The following is a 21175-nucleotide window of genomic DNA, read 5'->3' as shown; positions in this document are numbered from 1 at the left end:
AGTGGCTGTCATTCACAAGTATAGCCTCTCAGTATGAGAGGCAATATTTGAGATCTGGCAAACCAGGTATGCCCAGCCAGGAATAAGATACATCTCCCTTAAGGGAAAGAAGGGAGTAAAATAATCCTCTTGCTACTTACCTAACTGACTAATTATAAGTACACTAACAACTAACTATAAACACTATCTTAATCACTATAGGAATATTAGAAAAGCCGAGGCATGGTCAATGTAGACATGCTAGGGCTCTGTCATAGGCCAAGGCAGATGAGAAGGAACTGAGGGCGGTTTGCCAGCACATCCCTATACATCTTTGGTATCCAGAACAAGGAACCAAAGGCAACATGTAGGCTGAATGGTCACTGCTAACTGAAAGTCTCCAATCAAGGGCTCGAGAGGCATATGTGCACCTGAAGAGAAGCATCCACAGGGACACTACATGAAAAAGAATTGCACCCATTGTCTGTCGCTCAAAATATTAAAGTTCAAGAAGTAAGAAGCATTTAACACCATGAATAAACCATTGAAATCCATTTGAAAAAGTTATTTACAATTTGGGCCTACTGGATTGAGTTCCTAAACCAAGTGCATCACAAATTATGTAATTTTTTTTAGTAAGATGTGATGCACTTGGTTTAGGAACTCTAACTGATTGTAAAATAAGTTTCCATACCAGTAAAATATTTTCAACATTAAAATTACTCAAGTTTTGTGCAGCTAAGTGCATGACACTTCTTGCTAATGAGAACAAGGTCACTGATTTTCCCCTGGAGAGGCACATGAGCCATATGGTTGATTCAGGTTGTTTGGAAGAAGTTAGAAGAGACTGTCCCCATCCTCCTTAGTGTGCCCCCATTCTCTTTATCTTCTTTTGTTCCCCCTTTTGTCTCCCAGTTTGTTTTTTCTCCACCTCTTTCTGCCTCTCATTAGCCAAGCACCAGAGCAACCAGCCATCACCTCATCTGCACTCTTCTTCTTGCTTAGTGTGTTCCATGCTGCTTAAGATCTAACATGGTGAGCAGCAAGAGCAGCAGCCTAGCTGTCTAATTCCCAAATCAAAGCAGCCCCTAACTGACAGAAGGTGATACTGTAAGGAAATCTATTGAGCAACAATTGGATGAGAGAGATTCCAACAGGGGAGCAGGAACACATGACAGGGTTGCTAAATGCTAAAACACCCAAGAGTCGTTTAGCAACCCTGATAACAATCAGAAGAAAACAAATATTTAAGGTTTAATTAAAAGATTTTAGAAATCCATGTGGGTAGGTGTTCTAAGCTGCCAATATTCACCTTTTTTTTTTAAGAGAAAAAAACCAGAAGAATCAGTTACTAAAATCCTCCATCCCAGTTCCAAATACATTTCACAGTTTCAAACAACGAAATGATGCTTAAATTTTGACTTTCCCCATAACCAGGCTCAAAAAATAGAGTTCTGAGATAAAAGCTTTTAGATGTAATGTTAGCTAGAAAACACCACATTGTCACATTGTTTTAATAAAGGTAAACAAAAAGTATTCTCCAGCTAAGTATTTTCATAATTAGTTAAGTCACCCTCCTTTTTTTAAAACAGCAAATTAGATATTGTAACAATCATTGGAATTAACCACTATTTAATTTTTAATAGAAAAAGCTGAGTAGTGCTTATAAAGAACCAACACACAAGACTACTGTCCTCTAGATCATCTCATAAGACTATTGTCATTCCTAGTAGAATTCCTTGAGCCATGATAGCATAAGATTTTTCCAACATTGTCTCTCTTATTCAGATGGAAACCTGAACACTTAGAATTGTTTATATAATTATTAGTTTTACTAACAGCAGATATATATTGAAAATCCGACTGTAAAATATTGTTTGGTGGCCATACATACGTTTGCAAAGCTGCATTGGTGGCATTGATGAGGTTTCTATCCGTAATCTTCTCCAGTATTAACAAGGCACTAGTTTCATGACCCTAAATATACAGGAAACATGTTTGTCAGATAACACACTCATTGAAGAAATTGTTTTGTATATCTTTTTGAAGTAGTTTCTGGAGATTTTACAGAGTTTGACAAAGATCAGATCTTAAAAAATAGTTTTTTTTATTAACAACAAACATGCGAAAAAAAGGCTCAAATAGAAACTGACACACACCTTGCTGCAAGCCAAATGGAGTGCTGTGTTTTTACTGCTATCTTGCAAGGTCAGATCAGCCTTAGCACTGCTAACCAGCACCTCTGAAGGAAATAAAAGTTTGCATTAACTAAATAGTGTGTTCCCAAAGGAATTATCAATTTTCCACTTTATAAAATGAAGATTAAAACCTAAAATAATATACTTCTAATAAACGTGTGAATGCATAACATATGGTAATTTTAAAGCAACAATATCTATAGCATAATATTACAGTACATTATTAAAAGTTAAAGTAGAAGATATTTAAGCTCTCTCTTTACCAACGGTGTTAGTTTGCCCATTTTCTGCAGCCATCATTAGAGGAGTCTTTCCAGAAGAATCTACAGCATTTACTTGAGCATTATGACTGAGTAGAAGCTGTAAACACTCCACATGATCTGTAAAAGCTGCTGCATGAAGGGGGGTTCTAAAAGAAATCAAGAGGAAACGGGCTTACATCCAGGAAACATATATAATGTTTTATTCACAGGTGCAAACTTTGGCTGTGATACTGCAATTGTACCAGTGTGGGCAGTCACTACCATAAAAATACACTGATGTCATTATTGGTGGAGTGGTCACAGTTGCTATTATAAGATCATTTTTCCGTTTTTAAAAATAACTGGCCCCAAATTTAAAATGAATATTTAGCAACCAGTACGTCCATAATATGGACAAGGATGACTTAGAAAAATAAAATGGACAAAATACTAAAATATAGTTAATGGGTATAAAGATTTATATTGCACAAATGTTTATGCAATTATAAAAACGCCCAAGCTCTCTTACACAATAAAAAACAATTCAGCTCTAACAACACAATACATGGTTTTTAAAAATCCCCAACAACATTTTTAGTATATAACAAAAAAAAGTCTTTAAATAGAAAAGAAGACTAATATGCCAAATAAGTTTAAAAAAATTAAAGCTGTGACACAAAAGCAAGGCGATTACTGTTTGCAGTGCACTGTTTCCTAAGTGCAGTTGTTATATTCCTACCTTCCTTTTGCATCTGTTGAATTTACAATGCCAGCACCCAACGTATCAATTAACATTTCAGCAGCACCTTCATTGTCATTTATCCTATTAAAAAATTAAACAGGCTGTTACTTAGAGAATGATTGTGCTTTTATTAAATATTGTAATGAAATCAGTCACAGTAATCTTGGACTTCCTTACACAGCACAATGCAATGGGCTGAAAGAATTTCCTTCCATTTTCTGAAAAACTTCCTGTTCCAAAAGAAGCTCTACACAGCTGTCATGACCTAAAAGTTTTAAAATCAGATATTAAAAACAAAAACAAACAACACACACAGCTGAGGTAAATTAAATGACATTTCATTTGAAAGTCTTAAATGCACACTTGAATTACTTTAGATACGGCTGTATCTGGGGATTAAAAAAAAAAAACATGGTGCATGTTTAGGAATCTGGAAGCCACAAATACAATCAGAATACTAGGCCCAGTACTGAAGAAATTTATGAACTTTGAAGTCATAATGCATTGTCTGGGGCACAGGAAGAATGTTTAGCTAATTTAGCTCTTATAATATGGTAGCTTTACAGTTCATTCAATAGACCAACCACTTAGTCCAGTTGGAAGATTTTCTTCTGCTGTACTCCTTTCTCTAGTGGAAACAAATTTTTTGGGGGGTTTGCTATTTTCCCCACAGAACTGCTGAATAATGCGGAGTCACAAATTGAGTACATCCACAACATGGGCTGAAAGGAATCATGACCCAAACTTTAAAATAATTTAAACTCTAAAACTATAAAGCAAATATGTTCTTGTTTCTATATTATTCACTATAATTATCCCAGTATATATTCCTTCCATACACAGTGATATTTATTCTAACATTTACAGTCCTCTCTTAGGTGTAAGCTCCTTCTATATAAAGACAGCAAGAAAACATCTGCTTCTTGTTTGATTTTGATAATTTTCTTCTCTCCTGAACTGACTGTTCATACGTTGGAGGGACAAGGGTCTCTCCTGCATCCTTACCTAACTAAAAAAACTTTAGATTGCAGTGTTTCATCTCTCTCTGAAAGGAACATTGTCCTAGTGGAGTTTTTCCTGGAGTTTGGCCATAAATAATGCCACTGAAACCGATATGGATGACAATGCTGATAAGCCTCTGTGTGTCATACTGGAAATTCTCTCACTGATTCTTCAGATAAATACCAATTAGCCAAGGATAAATGACATCATGCATATTTAGAATACAGAGGTGAAATGTAAGTATAAATTAATGTTGTAACACAGCGCCTATAGCCTTAGGCTTGTAAAATATATACCTTAGCCAAACAAGACCTCAGGAGACTGGATAGTTACTCATGTCAGCCAATGACTGACCCTATATCATAAGATGAAACAGTCAGCTGCTGAAATTTAGGAAATATATATGGCAATGTATCAGTTAAAGCCGCTTTGAGTATTTGGGGGATTTTGCAAACAAAGCATCAGCAATGTCCTAACCACCAGTATGGTAACTGAGAGACGTACATGTTAACAAGTATAAGGGGAACTAACAAGTTAGCCTCAGAAAACTGGGTCACGCCAAAAGGTAGTGGGATGTGGAAGTTCAAATAAGGAAAAGGGATTGAAGCCTTCATCAATACATATGAATCAAGTGGGTGTCAGCGAAACATTATAAAAGATGTATCAGGCCCTGCGTGCCTGAGGAGATTCCACGATCGCCACCACTACTGCTGCTGAGAATGATGACAATGAGGATGATGACTGACGCTTTGGGTTTCTCCACAAGGGATGGTGTAAGTAAAGCAAACGCTGGATGTTTCGTATTGTTCTCTCTCTCCTTTACCGGACTGCTTTGTGTATATTGTTTGGTTGGCCAATAAAAAGTAAGTATTACAAAAAGAGACTTTGTTGTCCCTGTTGTGCACCATGGCCCCCCTTCTATTGATAACCTTTCCACTGTACTTGATTTTGGAGCTGAACCCTCACAGATTGGGTATAAACCCTCAGATTGGAGTGGATAATTATTTAAAATAACCTGTAACTACAGATAAGGCTACACTAAACAGCCTAGTTTTCTCCACTCAAGCACAACTGCAATGTTCATCTTCCTATTTACTGTTAATCAGAGCTTTCCAATCACATAACAAAAGCAAAGGAAAATATTAAATATTTAGAGGATCTGCCTCAATTTGTAGAAGGATATTTTGTTCCTTACTCGTTTCCTGCATCAAAGATATTTTAAACCGATGTTTGTCAATTACTGTACCATAAAAAACAAATTTTTAAAGATTCTAAATAAAGAAGCCAATCTTGGATGCCACAGCATTGTGTTTCTAGAGTTTAGTCCTGCACGTTCAAGGATCCTTTCCAGAATATCATTATCACTGGCAAAGACAAAAAGAAAGATACATAACATCTAGTCCACATTACTCATTGGCCAAAACAAAAAATATGCTTACACTTGTCCGCAAATCATCATCAGATCCATTACTTAACCACACATTAAAACAACCACCTTTGAAATCTTACAACCAAACATGTTTTATTTGCTTATTGTCTATCACATATTAGTACGTAGCAGGCTGCATATACTAAGAAAGCTATTGTGGTAAACTCTGCAATCTGTTTGAACAAGATCAAAGCTCACATTCTAACCCAAATGCCAACCCTGAAGAAGCAGGTTTAACTCAAACCATTTCATCTGTTTCCATTGTTGTTGTAACCTCTCTTTTTCAGGGACTAAGCTCCCACAGAAGTAAGAATATAGATACGTAGTAGTCAGTCAAAATTCAACTCCAATGCACCCTTGCAAAATACACCAAGGAAAATGAATTTATTACTTCTTGCTTCAACAGACTGACAAAAAACAGTCTCAGAGCTAGTAATTCTATTTAAACTTTTCCTCCTCCGCATAAAACTCCTTACATTTATTTTATTTGATTTTTTAGTAAAAGATTTTCCTAGTAACACAGATTTTAACTAATTTCTTAGAATTTCTTTTGTCGACCACCGTCTCTGCAATTTTGACAATTTTAAAGAAACTGCAGTTTAGAATGCTAAATGTTTTTATTTTTCAAGATACAGATAATGAGACTACATACATCATGAACAGATGTAAAACAGACTATGCAGAAATGGAAGGAAGTCTTCCTTCTCTCTAAAATTTAAGTGTTGACTAATTTGATTTTTTAAAATTAGACAAACTTATACACATGAAACCTAAACAATGCATATTACTTTAATTTTATTTTTTGCAGGAAGACGTTTTAGCTAGATTAGAGATTGCATACATGTTCACATCTCACAGTAGTCTGACATGAAACTAAAGGCTAGATGGTTATGGAATGAAAACATCCAATTTTTCTGTCGCACTGAGACACTGTGGTCAAATTCAGAGTGGATCACTCATCAATAAGGCTGTGAGTTTGTCACAGAGGTCACGGATTCCGTGACCTCCATGACTTCTGTAGCCTGCTGGTGTGCCTGGCCTGGGATCTGGACACACTTCTGCCTAGGAGCTGAGCGAGGGGGATGTCGCCACTTCTGGGGAGCGCTCCAGGTAAGCGCCTCCCAGAACCTGCCTCACCCCATCCTGTGCCCCAACCCCCTGCCCCCTCCCACACCCAAACTCTTCTGCTCCTGCTGGGGCGGGGGGCAGGCAGAGCAGGGGTCCCGGGCCGCACCCCCCAGCACCAATCCCAGGCCGCCCCCACCCAGCACCCCCAGGCAACCCTCCCTCCCCCAAGTTTCAGTGAGGGCTATATTGTAAAAGTCATGGACAGTTCACGGACCGTAACTTTTTGTTTACTGGTCGTGACTTTTACTAAAAACACCCATGACTAAAGCGTAGCCTTACTCATCAACCATTCATAATTTAGTTTTGCACAATGCAGTTTTGGAAATCTGGTAATTTTAGTTTATTCTTATTCTATTCAGTATAATTAGTCTTAGAGATATAGTCCGTAACTTTGCCTAGAAGTATAGGCTGTATCTCTATTCCCTTAACACTAATTAGAAAATGAGCTTTAAGCTCCTACTTCTCTAATTAATTTTGGAGAAAGGCAGAAAATGAAGTAAATGAGAACCTTAATTACCTGCGAAGATTATTAGGTTGTGGCTGTGTCATTAGGCAAAAGTCATTAGGTGAGTGAACCTCTCACCCTCCAGAATGTACTGAGGCAGCAAGCAAAAGGAAGGGGAAATGCTATGACCCTTCCTGATGCCTTTTGTTCTTCAAATATTTGTACATGTGGTTTGATCTGAGGCAGAAGGATCTCATGATATCAGTGAAATACTTCAAGATGAGTTAATGCAGAATTATTTTATTCTGATTAAAATACTTCCTAATTAAAATAATTTCTTGGGATAAGTGGGACCATTTCTGCTTCAACAGTGCTATCCTACCCAAATTTTCTCCTTTATTTTTCAACATTTTTACTACTTTTTAAAAAGTACATATTAAAACACAAATGAGCACAGAGACAGTATATCATATTAGAGTTAATAAACAAATACATTCAATTTAAAAATTATTCAATTAATGGCTTGACCCTGCTCCCATTAAATATTGGCTGAAGGGATCTGTTTCATAATATTTAGAAACAAAGACTCAAATATATCGCAATAGAATGTTATATATTCAATGATTCACAAGAATTGAGAGCCTTTCCTATAATGAAGATTTGTTACAGTTAGTACAATAGTATCTCAGAGTTACAAACACCAGAGTTACGAACTGACCAGTGAATCACACACCTCCTTCAGAACCAGAAGTTTGCAAACAGGCAGCAGCAGAGACAAAAAAACCAAACAAAAAAATGCAAATACAATACAGTACTGTGTTAAACGTAAACTACTAAAAATATAAAGGGAATATTTAAAAAAGGATTTGACAAGGTAAGGAAACTGTTTCTGTGCTTGTTTCATTTAAATTAAGATGGTTAAAGGCAGCATTTTCTTCTGCATAGTAAAGTTTCAATGCTGTAGTAAGTCTATGTTTAGTTGTAAACTTTTGAAAGAACCACCAAAATGTTTTGTTCAGTTATAAACAACCTCCATACCAGAGGCGTTTGTTACTCGGAGATTCTCCTGTGGATGGATGGTTGGATAGAAGTGATATAAATATTGAGAGATATACTTAGATCAAATTTTTTTGATCACACACAAATCATGTGTTTGTGTCCAGAGTTACCTATTTTGCACATCTGAAATCTGGGTATGTAATGATTTGTGTTTTTGTGAATGATGTATACCTTTCCCCACAAGATAATATGAATAAAAGAACAGGATACTGTATGATTACACATGCCCTGTATCTGCTTAACAGCTAGACAGATTCTAAATCTTATAAAGCCCAGCTTGTAAATTGGTTCTATTTTGTTTCTGAACTTTTCCCCTTGATCTGTTTGCTCCTCGGTTACCTTATATGTGCTAGCTTTGTAAGAGTTCTGTCTTCTTACTTCTAATTGTGCTTCTGTTTGCAAGACAGAGAATGTTTAGAGCACTAGAGAGAAAAAGTCCATCTCTCTTGCAAGAAAGTGCTAAGTACACTGCTTTGGAATGAATGGTAAAATAAATGCAACAAATCCGCCCAGAAAGCTTATTCACTTTTTAGAATTAATGACAATAAAAGATACCAGTCTCTTTAGTTTGCTTTATGAATAGTGCACCATCTGTTTCACACTTTTTATTATTAATATTTATATTATGGTATTGCTTAGATGCTCTTACCAATATTGGGGCTCCACTGAGCTAGGATCTACACCTACATACAGATTTCTGCCCCGAAAGCTTTGAATTTAAGACCACTTTACCATTGTACTTACCATTATAACAGGCCCAGTGCAGTGATGTATATCCATGATTGTCTGCTATGGCAGGCACTGCATCCACAGATGTTGCTGACTGGAAAAGAGCTCCTAGAACACCAATATGCCCACATGCAGCTGATAAGTGTATAGGTGTTCGCCCTCGGCAGTCTCGTAGCAAGGACTTAGCACCATGTTGAAGCAATGCTTCCACGCACTCCTCATGCCCAGTAACTGCCTGGAAAAGAAAAATACAATATGCATGTGCACACATACTTGTGCAACTAAAGAAAAAAAAATTCTGTTACTGCCTTAACATATAATATTAAGAGCAGGCAACTACAAAATAAGCCCAGTCATTCTTACTTCAGTAAGTGGGCATTGCGAAGAAAAATTCAGTAATTATTAGCTTAGTGAGAGGGTATGTTTTCCTTTTGCGATGGCCTAAAGTAAGATGCTAATCCCCAGGGCCTCCTTAATTGTAGTATCTGGCATGAAACATTTGGCATATTGTACATAGAAAACACAAAAAAAAGGAATTATTTTCTTCCTCCCTCCAATACTCTCCCTCACCCCACCCCCAACAAAAAAGATACCTTGGAATTTTCTAGCTAATGTGCTTCTGCAAGTGGAAGTGAATCAGAAAGTACAAAGAACACTGAAGGTGAAATGCAAAAAGGCAAAAATCTAACCACTCAAATGAAATAAAAGAGAAGACCAACCAAGCACAGCAGAACACTAATGTCAGTGGAATTAAAAAAAAAATAATAAATTCAGCAATGATACAAAACTGCAGACATTCTCAATTTGTATTTAAAATTAATGCACACTTTTTTGGAAATGACAAAAGGGAAATATTTTCTTACCCCTCTATGCAATGCAGTTCTTCCCCATTTATCTTTGGCATCTACGTTTGCTCCTTTGTTAAGCAATGAATAAACGCAGTCTGTGTGCCCATTGAGAACAGACAGCATCAGAGGAGTCCTGAACAGTGAGACAAAAGAGTTTCCATGCAGGTTACACTTTAATAGTCTAGTGGTCAGCTAAAATACTTAAAACTCCAGAAACAACTTTTGTTCTCCTAGAGAAAGCTCTTCAACAACTGATCCATTAGTGAATAGCACTTTGTAAACTAATCACAAAAGCAGTACTGATATTTTGTCTAGACATAAGAAGGTAAACTTATTTCTAAGGGCATGGATACACTTGCAGATGTAGAGCGCTTTGAGTTAAACCCGCCTTTGGAGAGCGCAGTAGGGAAAGCGCTGCAGTCTGTCCACAATGACAGGAACAAGTGCACTGGTATGGCCACATTTGTGGCACTTGCAGCAGCGCATTTGGGAAGCTATCCCACAGAGCACCTCTTCCCATTCTGGCACTGTGGCTTGTGGGAAGGGATGGGGGAGTGGGGCATTCTGGTCCTGTCCCAACACCCCATGATGCATCAGTTCACATCCCAGCAACCCCTGTGCTTCCATCCACACGTGGCGCCATCTTTCAATGTTTTTTGCACTGCGCGCGCTGTCTTCCCTTTCGGTCTGCGGGAATGGAGTCCGAAATGCTGAGGAGTATGCTGACGAGTCTCATCACATTTGGCAGTGGAATTATTCCTTATGATCCAAAGTGACAGTGAGGGCTCCGATGATATCCATTAGAGTAACACATATGACACGAGTTTGCTTGTGGCATTCACAGACATGCTCACCACCCCGGAATGCCGCTTTTGGGCTCGAGAAACAAGCACTGAGTGGTGGGATCACATCGTCGTGCAACTCTGGGATGATGAGCAGCAGCTGCAGAACTTTCGGATGAGAAAAGCCACTTTCATGGGACTGTGTGAGGAGCTCACCCCCACGCTGCAGCACAAGGAGACGAGATCGATAGGTGCCCTGACAGTGGAGAAGTGGTTAGCTATTGCATTCTGGAAGCTGACAACTCCAGGCAGCTACTGATCAGTCGTTCACCAATTTGGAGTGGGAAAGTCGACCGTTAGAATCATGTTGATGCAAGTTTGCAGGGCCATTAATCGCATCTTGCTCAGAAGAACCTTGACTCCGGGTAACGTGCATGACATTGTGGCTGGCTTTGCACAAATGGGTTTCCCTAACTGCGGAGGGGTGATAGATGGCACACACATTCTGGCACGAGCCCACCTAGCCTCCGAGTATGTTAATCAGAAGGGGCATTTCTCTACGGTTCTCCAGGCACTTGTGGATCACCATGGGCATTTCATTGACATAGGCTGGCCTGGGAAGGTGCATGACGCACGCATCTTTCGGAACACTGGCCTGTTGAGGAAGCTGCAAGCTGGGACTTTTTTCCCCAGACCAGAAGATCACTGTAGGGGAAGTTGAAAAGCTCATTGTGATCCTTGGAGACCCCGCTTACCCTTTAATGCCATGGCTCATGAAACCCTACACAGGGAGCCTTGACAGCAGCAAGGAGCAGTTCAACAACAGGCTGAGCCGGTGCAGAATGACCGTGGAGTGTGCTTTTGGCCGTTTAAAGGGCCACTAGCGCTCTCGGTATGGGAAGCTGGACCTTACAGCATCCCCACAGTTATAGCCGCGTGCTGTACCCTCCATAGCATTTGTGAAGGGAAGGGTGAACGATTCACTCAGGCATGGAACTCGGAGGTTCAACATCTGGAGTCTGAACTTGAACAGCCAGAGAGCAGGGCTATTAGAGGGGCCCAGCGCAGGGCTGCAAGGATTAGGGATTCCTTGAGGGAGCAATTCGAGGCTGAAAGCCACCAGTAATGTCTGGTGCCCTGCACAGGAGTGAAGTGCAGTGGTTCCAATGTTAGTAGGAATCGGTGTTCGCTATGCTGACTTGCAGTGCCTGTTTTTTTTTCCTGGGCTAAGGTATCTTTTACTCTATGCAATAAAAAAGAATGTTTTCAAAGCCAAAAAACCCAATTTATTGAAAAGAAACAACTGCTTGGGAAACAGAAAGGGCCAGGCGTTGGGGTGGGGAACAGTACAATCACAGATTTGCATATGTCCTGTTATCATACTCAGCCTTCCTGTCTGGAGTGCTGTGCAATGAGTGCTACACTTCAGGATGGCTATACGGCATGTGATGGGGGTTGAATGCAGTGGGTAAGGGTCATAGTTTTCAGGGCTGGGTGGTGAAGCTACAGGTGTTGGAGGCAGCTGTTGGCGGTAAGAACCCGGATGTTGGGAAAGGTAGGTTGGAAGTGACATGGGGGCACAAGGGAAAGAGTTTTGGGACAAGGGCTGCAGGGGGAGTCGGGCACAGTAGTGCTCTGCCTGCATGGCTACAAATGCCTGGATTGAGTCCTCTTGGCGCTCCATTATGCTTATCAGCCGATCCATGCTTTGCTGCCAGAGCACCATGCTTTTGTGCCAGCGCTCCTCATTCTGCTGGCGGATCCTCCTTTCACTGTCCTGCCACTCCTGCACTTTTCAATTTTCATTACTTGAATGCTGCATTACTTCATGCAACACGTCTTCCTTGCTTCTACGTGGCTTCTTTCTGATTCTTCGGAGTATTTCAACTGGTGATAACACGGACGGCTGAAATCTCAAGGTTGCATCTGTAAAGGCAAAATGCAACACTTAACAGAGGCACCATTGTTCACACTAGACAGAATAATGATTCCCCTATACTTAAGGGCAAGCACAGATACACAATAGCATAATTTGCCCATCCCAAAGCAAGTGCATATAACCCTTGGGAGCCCCAAAATGGCGAGTAAGCACACGGTCAAGCGTGACTGATTGTTTCATGGCTGTACTGTGCTCTGGATTTCTGTGCCTTGGGGAAAAGCCAACAGCAGCAGGGGGCCCCTATACTGAACGCTGTCCCCACATTTTCCACAGGAGTTCGTCCTGGAAGATACCTCGCTGCTGAGGGTGACCTGGGAAGCAAGAGAGGGTCTTCTACTGCAATTCGGATTCCACCCTGGCCCATATGCAGCTTGCCTGTGTGCAGCAATGGTCCCCTTGCCCCTCACGGCACAGTGGCGTGGACAAGTTAGCCTTACTGGGACAAGGAACACAGTGGCTCTCCTGAGAAACCTGTGCAAGAGCATTGCCCAAGTTCTGGATGAGACTTTTGAAGAGATTACTGAGGCCTATTACTGCGATGTGAGAGAGCACATCAACACCCTATTCTGCATCTAGGCGTGAATGCAGCCCTAACCCTCCTCACCCCAAGAGCCTGCAGCAAATAACTTTCTTCCCAAAATAAAAGCCGCCTACTGGGAACCTCCTCTAGTGTTTGTCCTTCCCCAAGCACCAGCTGCCGCGACTGGCTACCTTCCTCCTGGCTTGAGAGCAGCTCCTGGTTGCATGCATCTAGGGATTCCGGGGTGTCTTCCTCCACCTCGGCACCCTCGCTCCTGCTCTGCTGCTCCTCTTCCTCCCGCCTTGTTGAACCGGGCTCTGAAGTGTCCATGGTGGTACTTGGAGTGGAGCCCCCAAGTATCGTGTCCAGTTCTTGTGGAAACGGCAGGTCGCAGGGGCAACACCTGTTTGCCTTGCAGGCTTTGCAGTAGGCATTCCGCAGCTCCTTCACTTTAATCCTGCACTGCAGTGCATACCGGTCATGGCCCCTTTCCATCATGTCCCTTGATATCTGCCCGAAGATATCATAATTCCTGCAGCTAGGACTGGACAGCTTCCTCCCTCCAAACACTGATGAGATCCAGCACCTCGCCATTGCTCCATACTGGGGATTGCCTGGAGTGTGGAGGCATGGTCACCTGGAAAAATTAATTGAGAGCACTCCACCCCAGCTGAGCAAACAGGAAGGGGATTTTCAAAATTCCCAGAGAATTTAAAGGGCAGATCTGACGGGTTGGTCACCCCAGGGCAGGGCAGTAGAGTTCAAAGTGATGACCAGAGTGGCTAGAACAAGCATTGTGGGACACTTCTGGAGGCCGATCAGAGCACACTAACAGACCAGGGCGTCCACACTGGCGCCACGGTGCTCCAGCGGGGGTGCACAAAACTTTATTCCACTCACCAAGGTGGAGTAGCAGGAGCGCTCTAGCCACTGAGTCAGAGCGCTGTATGTGCCTTGCCAGCGTGCCTGGGGCTCCTTTAATGCGCTCTAACTTGCAAGTGTAGCCAAGCCCTAAGAGTGTAACATACAAAGCTAATTACGTCTCTAGGGCCTATTTTCTCAGTGTTTAGTGAACAGAGTAATCTTAATTTGTTTCCTGTGGAATGACTATCAAAATTCTGTGAAATTTACATCAGTGGCACTCCAAGACACTAACGACATTAATCCTAGTTGTCCCTCCATTTAAAAAAAAAAGTCACCAATGGAAAATGACTTTTTTTCCCCCTATGGGGTGCAGAAGCTATAATGTATATTATAGGATGCAATATCTTGTGAAAAATCAGAATATGGACTTCTTCAACTTACTGTCCATTTCCATCTTGAATGTCCACTGCATTCTGTGGTTCCGCATTGCCTATCAACAATCGCAAGCATTCTGAATGACCATTTGTAGCTGTAAAATGTTATAAAAACAAATCAGCATATCATGTTTGTTATCCTTGGGTATGAAAATATAAATAGTATTAACAAACTGAAGATGTCAGCTTCTACTAGAGCCATTAATATGAGCACTCCTCATTGGCCATAATGGGTCAGCATTTATAACTTAATTTGAAAACAGGAAATCTTTGACCTTATATCCAATACTCAAACATGTTTTTAACAGTTAAATATTCAAAATCCATAAAACTATATTACAACTGAACAGAATATGATGGTTTCAAGATAGGCATTAATAATTGAACTTATCTTCTTTTGTATGTATATAAGGATTAGAATATTAACCATAACTATAGGAACAATTCATGCCTATGTTAGTTTAACAAGAAATAGTGCTTCACTTTCATTCTTTATAAATACTCATTAACACAACTATTTATTTAAAGCAAGTGAGTCCTTGTCTAACCTACCACACATAGCTTTAAATGCTAATGTCTTGTGCGTGTATTTGTAAGGGATGGGACGTGAGATCATACTCAAGAGAGGGGTGGACGAATAGCTACACAATTAGTCGGAGGGATAAGCCAAGAAGAGGAAAGTTAGGGAAACTGTATTTAAAAGGAGTTCTTAAGAGGTAAAGTTTGCTTCCTGGGCTACTGTACTCAGCCCCTGAAAGTAGGATACACCTCATGTTGCTCAGCAACAACCTGTCTGGCAAATCTGAGAATGGTGCTAATGGAAGCTGAAAGAAGGGAGAACACAAATAGAAGAATAAAACTAGTGTTTAAGGAGATAAAAAGTGGATCTCTCTCTTATGGCCATCTAATATTGTTAATGGACTGCTCTTTTTACCAAGACATTTTAAATGACATTTACTACTATGCCATTGCCAACTTAAAAAAAAAAAAGTAAAGTTAACTTGCAAAAAGACAAAAGGAATGAATAATTAAGTACATCTTAATAAGGCATCTTTGGGGGAAACCACATGGAGAAGTGAGAGACAGAGAAAGGATTAAAAATCACTATCGACATTAATTTTTTTCAGAAACTCAGTAAGAGTTCAGTCACTTTAATCCTTGAAGCACTGAGTAAAAACTATCAAACTTCTCTCCTCACAAAACTGCCAGAGCTCTCCAAGATACAGATTAAAAGCAAACACTGTTTGATGCTATCCACAAATTATGACAGGTAAATTACACAACATATTTCAACACTACAATGTCCTACAAAAGGCAGGGCCACGACCATGTCATTCACCCACACATCCTGGACAGCACAGCTGTTTGGAATGGAGGGAAATGCACACTGCATCCATTTAATGCAGGGATGGGCAAACTTTTTGACCCAAGGGACACATCTAGGAATAGAAATTGTATGGCAGGCAATGAATTCTTACAAAATTGGGGTTGAGGTACGGGCTGAGGTAGGGGCTCCAGCTGGAGGTGCAGGCTCTGTGGTAGGGCTGGGGATGAGAGGTTTGGGGTGCAAGAGGATGCTCTGGGCTGGGATCGAGGAGTTTGGAGGGTGCGAGGGGGATCAGGGCTGGGGCAGGGGGTTGGGCACAGGGGGCGTGGGCTCCAGCTGGGGGTGCAGGCTCTGGGGGGGCACTTACCTCAAGCGGCTCCCGGAAGCAGCTGCAGCAGCAGCAGCATGTCCCTTCTCCAGCTCCTACGCGGAGGCGTGGCCAGGCGTAGTTTGCCCACCCGATTTTGTGGATGGCAGAGGTACTACTCTCCTCCAGAGCCCAAGGAAGACATCTAAGGCACTCTCTCTCTTACTAAGCTAAGGCACTCCCACTACCTCATGCTTTTCCTCATCCTCCACAGTGCAGAACATAATTTAAAATGTAATCTAGATAATCTCTGTTAATGCCACAGAAATATAAACCCCAAACCCATGCATTTGTGTTCAGCACAACATACCTGCAGCATGTATTGGAGTTCTCTTTACAACATAGTCTTTCACTAAGATTGATGCTCCCTGATTAATAAGTACATCCACACACTCCACATGTCCCTTAAAAGCTGCAAGATCCAATGGTGTCCTTCCATTATTGTTCCTCACATCAAGGTCCAACAAAGACTGCACCAGTACTTCCAGAGCTTGATGATGACCATGATAGGCCTAAGGGAATATTAATACAGTGCAGTAATGTTTCATTTACATTTACATCAGAAAAGGACACTATGAAAATAGTGTGTAACAGAAGCATTTAGAAGAATACCTGCTGTTTTAAGTAAAAATCAGTCATTTTGTAACCAATGTTAAAAACACACTTTCAACTGAACAATTTGTACCTATTTTTATTTAATTTATTTTTACCAGTAATTGGAAGAAATTAGAGAAATGTGTCATTTTTCCATCTTGTTCACTTTGTAATTTGATAACTCTTTAGGTGCAGTGAATTTCACTGCTTTAAGATCAGGTGCATGACTCTTATGCATTGCTCTAGTTGGGGGCTCACATGCAGACTCTTCATTACCCTCTGCAGAGGGCATTTATTTGTAATAGCAGCAGCAAAGCTGAAACCGAAGAGACAGATGTACTCATATACTTAAAAAGAAAGTGGAAAACAGGTGAGCCACAACCATGTTCAGTGTTGTTGTGCTCAGGATGCCCATAGGATCTTAAAGGCAGAAGGCATATAGGAAAAACTCATTTTAAAAAAATGATTTTTTTTAAAGGCAGGACAAATATGAAATGATGTAGCAAAAATTGCTCTTTTTAAAATTGATGTTGGCAGTGGCCCTTTAATAGGGCAAAATGTCCAACTTTCTAACACACAAATATGGTAGAGCAGTAAAAACAGAAGTTAAAAAGCATTTCTTCAAGTGCAGTGTATTAAATGGAATGAGGTCACTAGATACACAGATCAAATCTTTATCCTGTATTATGGTTTTTTCAGATTTTATATTTTCCAGACTTTATATACCATAGCCCTGTAAATCATCTTGTGCAAAAATTAAAGGACGATTAATACATAACCACTGCATTTAGTCTTTTATTCAAAAGAGAGAACATTTTCATGTGACAGAATAAGGATCCAATTCTACACGAAGTTTTGAGTGGATGAACTACTGCACCCATGGGGAGTTCCTGGCAGGATCATGGTCTAAGTGATTATATAAAGACAAAAAAAGTTAGTTTATTGTAATATAGAATCAACTTTTTCTTTTAAAAAAAACTTTGTAGATTTTATATTTATGTAATACTTTTTTTCCTTCAAAGAACATGCTAAAACTGGAATGACAGGAAATTCCCTGAGACAAGGTGGGTGAGGTAATAACTTTTATTGCAGAGGTTCCCAAACTTTTCTTATTTGTGTACCTCCTCCTTTCAGATCTACCAGCTGCCCATGTATCCCTGTCCAGATCTACCAGCTGCCCATAAACATTATCCTTCTCAACATTGATACTTTGTGTGTTCTTAACACTACCTTTCTTTAGCCATCTGTCCATATCTCACTGTTACGTACAGATATAGTTGTAGTACAACACATACAACTGAAAAAACCCCTGATTAAGTTCTAAGCTCAGTTAAACTGGACAGATGCTGTTAGTGGTTGGAGGCGAGGGCTCTGTACGTCAGCATCTCTGTTCTCACTGGTACATCTTGAAGTAAGTTAATTACTATATTTGACAAATTCTCAGTTTTAAAGCTTCAGCTTTAAAGCTGAACAGCCTATTATGAGAATGCAATAAATAAAATAAACTATTACATAATTTCTCCCGCAAATCTCCCAGAGATGTCTTGCATGCCCCTTTTGGGAACTCCTGTTTTACTGGACCAACTTCTGTTGATGAGAGACAAGCTTTAGAGTAGAGGTGGCTCCAGAGCCGCATGCGGCTCTTCAGAAGTTAATATGCATCTCCTTGTATAGGCAACGACTTCGGGTCTGGAGCTACAGGCACCAACTTTCCAGTGTGCTAGGGGGTGCTCACTACTCAACCCCTAGCTGTGCCACAGACCTTGCCCTCTTCCCCCCCCCCCCCCCAGCCTCCCTCATGCCCGAAACAGCTGATCAGAACGTGTGGGGAGGGAGAAGGAGGTGCTGATTGGCGGGTGGGAGGCGCTGGGAGCAGGGTGTGGAAGCTGCTGACATATTACCATGACTCTTTGGCAATGTACATTGTTAAATTCTGGCTCCTTCTCAGGCTCAGGTTGGCCACCCCTGGTTTAGAGCCACACAGAGGTTTCCTTCAGGTCTGGGACTGGTACTCCCAGCCTCACAGCTAAATGCAAGATGGAACAGATTGATCACCAGATGTAGTTAGCACATATTTAAAGGTTTCAGAGTAGCAGCCGTGTTAGTCTGTATTCGCAAAAAGAAAAGGAGTACTTGTGGCACCTTAGAGACTAACAAATTTATTAGAGCATAAGCTTTCGTGAGCTACAGCTCACAGTGAGCTGTAGCTCACGAAAGCTTATGCTCTAATAAATTTGTTAGTCTCTAAGGTGCCACAAGTACTCCTTTTCTTTTTACATATTTAAAGGGACCATTCAGGGTAGCGTGGCCCATAAACACCTACCATGACTTTTTTGTCCTATGACTGCAGAGGTGTTAATGGACCACTCTACCTTGAATGGTGCCTTACATTATGCTTGCTAAACAATCTGTTCCATCTTGCATTTAGCTGTGATGCTCACAGTACTTTTTCCAGACCTGAAGAAGAGCTCTGTGTGGCTCCAAAGCTTGTTTGTCTCACCAACAGAAGTTGGTCCAATAAAAAATATTACTTCACCCACTTTGTATCTCTGATATCCTGGGACCAACACAGCTACAACCACACTGCATACAGGAAATTCAAAGAAGGAAGGAAAGAAGGAAAGAAAGACCAGGTGGTTGAAGCTAGCATTGTTGGCAGAATGGAAAAGATTCGGAAAGTGATGCAATAAGACTAGAATGGATAATGTAGGAAATCTACTGTGTAGACCTGTCATGACAACGTGTTAAATGCCATGGTACAGCTCTGAGAACAATAAACAATTTCAAGTGCTAGTCCAAGCCATTACTCACTCACTCACATACATGTGTTTATTTAAGTTTCAGAGTAGCAGCCGTGTTAGTCTGTATCCACAAAAAGAAAAGGAGTACTTGTGGCATCTTAGAGACTAACAAATTTATTTGAGCATAAGCTTTCGTGAGCTACAGCTCACTTCATCGGATGCATCAAATAAATTTGTTAGTCTCTAATGTGCCACAAGTATTCTTTTTATTTAAATTGTCAGGGATCCTTCATACCCCCGTGGGTGTCTAGCCTATAACAGGGCAACACACTGTCCTCATTCTCAGTACTCCAGAAACTGCTCAGACCCATTTTCTTTTAGTGTTCAGGTTGTATTTTATTCTAAGCCTTCCACCCACACCAGTTCAGTTTAACACCACAGTTTTAAGCCTCTACATCCTTCAGCCCTTCTTTGCTAGGGCCCTAGGAGGAAAAGAGATCACCCCCTTGGAAGCACTTTCTTTCTATACTCAGCTAGCTCTGTCCTCATCCCCTTTGTAACACTTTCTTCCTGGCCTTTATCAGCTTTTATAACTAGCTGAGGGCTAATTAATTTCTGACCTCCCTAGCCAATCTTTCTGATTAGCTAATTGTTCAATTAGCCATCACTGGGGAAACTAATTGAGGTTACAGAGATCGGAGTGCTGACTCACCTGTCAGGTTTCAGCACTCTGTCACAAGCCAATGTCCTCATGCAATTCCAGGACTAGTTCCCTCTATTTTTTTTCCTATTGCTAATTTTAGCAGTCACCTTACTGATGCCACATCATTTCTTTTGATCCTGTGTATCAAAAACACATGTGTTCGTCATACCTATGCACCATCAATTTTTAATATTTGCTTTACACTTATTTAGAAGGGGACACTTTTTTATTATTTTAACCTATTCGTATTACAAGTAAAACAATGATTAGAGAAAAAAATACTAATTCAAGCTTGCTTACTTTGCATTTCATTGCACTTTTATATGATCAGTTTCATTGTTTTCCCTGTGTAGTCAGTTCCCTGATAATTTGTGTGTGTCTTTCATAAACAGGGGAGAGAAACATTTTTTAAAATAGGAAAAGGTGGCTCTAAATAATATAAAATTGGCATGGGAATTCAGCAGCAGGTTCAGTACTTGAAACCAGTTTTAACTTTTTTTTTATATTGAACGGATTTGATGTTGACAGTGTTTCTTCAAGAGCACATTTACAATTGATATACAAAATCTTATGCAACTCACATAAGAGAGCATGTATAATTGAAAACTACTGTTATTGACCTGCGAATAAACCTCTGGCATGAATCAAAACTATCTTGCATCAGTCAAAAAATTGTTGTGCATACATCTATATGATTCAGTAGACCAACAATTACTAGCGATAGAAATACTTACAGCTAAGTGCAATGGACTAATTGGTGCTCTGTTGTCGGAATCATTCAGCATGTCAGTACCTGATGTTTCCATTAGCTAGCAGAAATACAAATATAGATTAAATGCAAGAAAACTGTTTTAAAATACACTCTTCAACAATAGTAGGGGAATTGCTATCCCTTACCACTTCCAGATTAAAATGCACAAAATTCCACAGACATGGTATTTTTCCCCTGCAACTATTGTATAAATGACTATTTCAATCTTTTAAAGGCTTTGGGCTGTAAAGGCAACGCTCTTCCTGCGTCTCCCCTGCCCACAAGCAGGTGTTTCATTTGGCTTCACATTGAACTACTCAAATAAGAAATTCTTCCCAAATAAGACATTTTC

General features: G+C 40.3%; 1 protein-coding gene across 5 annotated transcripts in view; it reads right to left on the bottom strand.

Annotated features, from left to right (window-relative positions):
- ANKRD28 (ankyrin repeat domain 28) overlaps window positions 1–21175 on the bottom strand; it is a 238938-nt gene that overhangs the window by 32579 nt on the left and 185184 nt on the right. For all 5 annotated transcript variants that reach the window (XM_038388242.2, XM_043509102.1, XM_043509103.1 and 2 more), the window contains 10 exons: window positions 20807–20881; window positions 16345–16546; window positions 14348–14435; window positions 9817–9934; window positions 8969–9188; window positions 3339–3426; window positions 3159–3242; window positions 2441–2586; window positions 2139–2221; window positions 1874–1956 (listed from right to left, as the gene is read on the bottom strand). In XM_038388242.2, coding sequence (XP_038244170.1) covers window positions 1874–1956; window positions 2139–2221; window positions 2441–2586; window positions 3159–3242; window positions 3339–3426; window positions 8969–9188; window positions 9817–9934; window positions 14348–14435; window positions 16345–16546; window positions 20807–20881 — 1187 coding nt within the window. The remainder of the gene's footprint in view (window positions 1–1873; window positions 1957–2138; window positions 2222–2440; window positions 2587–3158; window positions 3243–3338; window positions 3427–8968; window positions 9189–9816; window positions 9935–14347; window positions 14436–16344; window positions 16547–20806; window positions 20882–21175) is intronic.

Source organism: Dermochelys coriacea, chromosome 2, assembly GCF_009764565.3.
Source record: "Dermochelys coriacea isolate rDerCor1 chromosome 2, rDerCor1.pri.v4, whole genome shotgun sequence".
Taxonomy (NCBI): Eukaryota; Metazoa; Chordata; order Testudines; family Dermochelyidae; genus Dermochelys; species Dermochelys coriacea.
The sequence above is the reverse complement of the archived record's forward strand: the minus strand, read 5'-3'. Positions and strand labels throughout refer to the sequence as shown.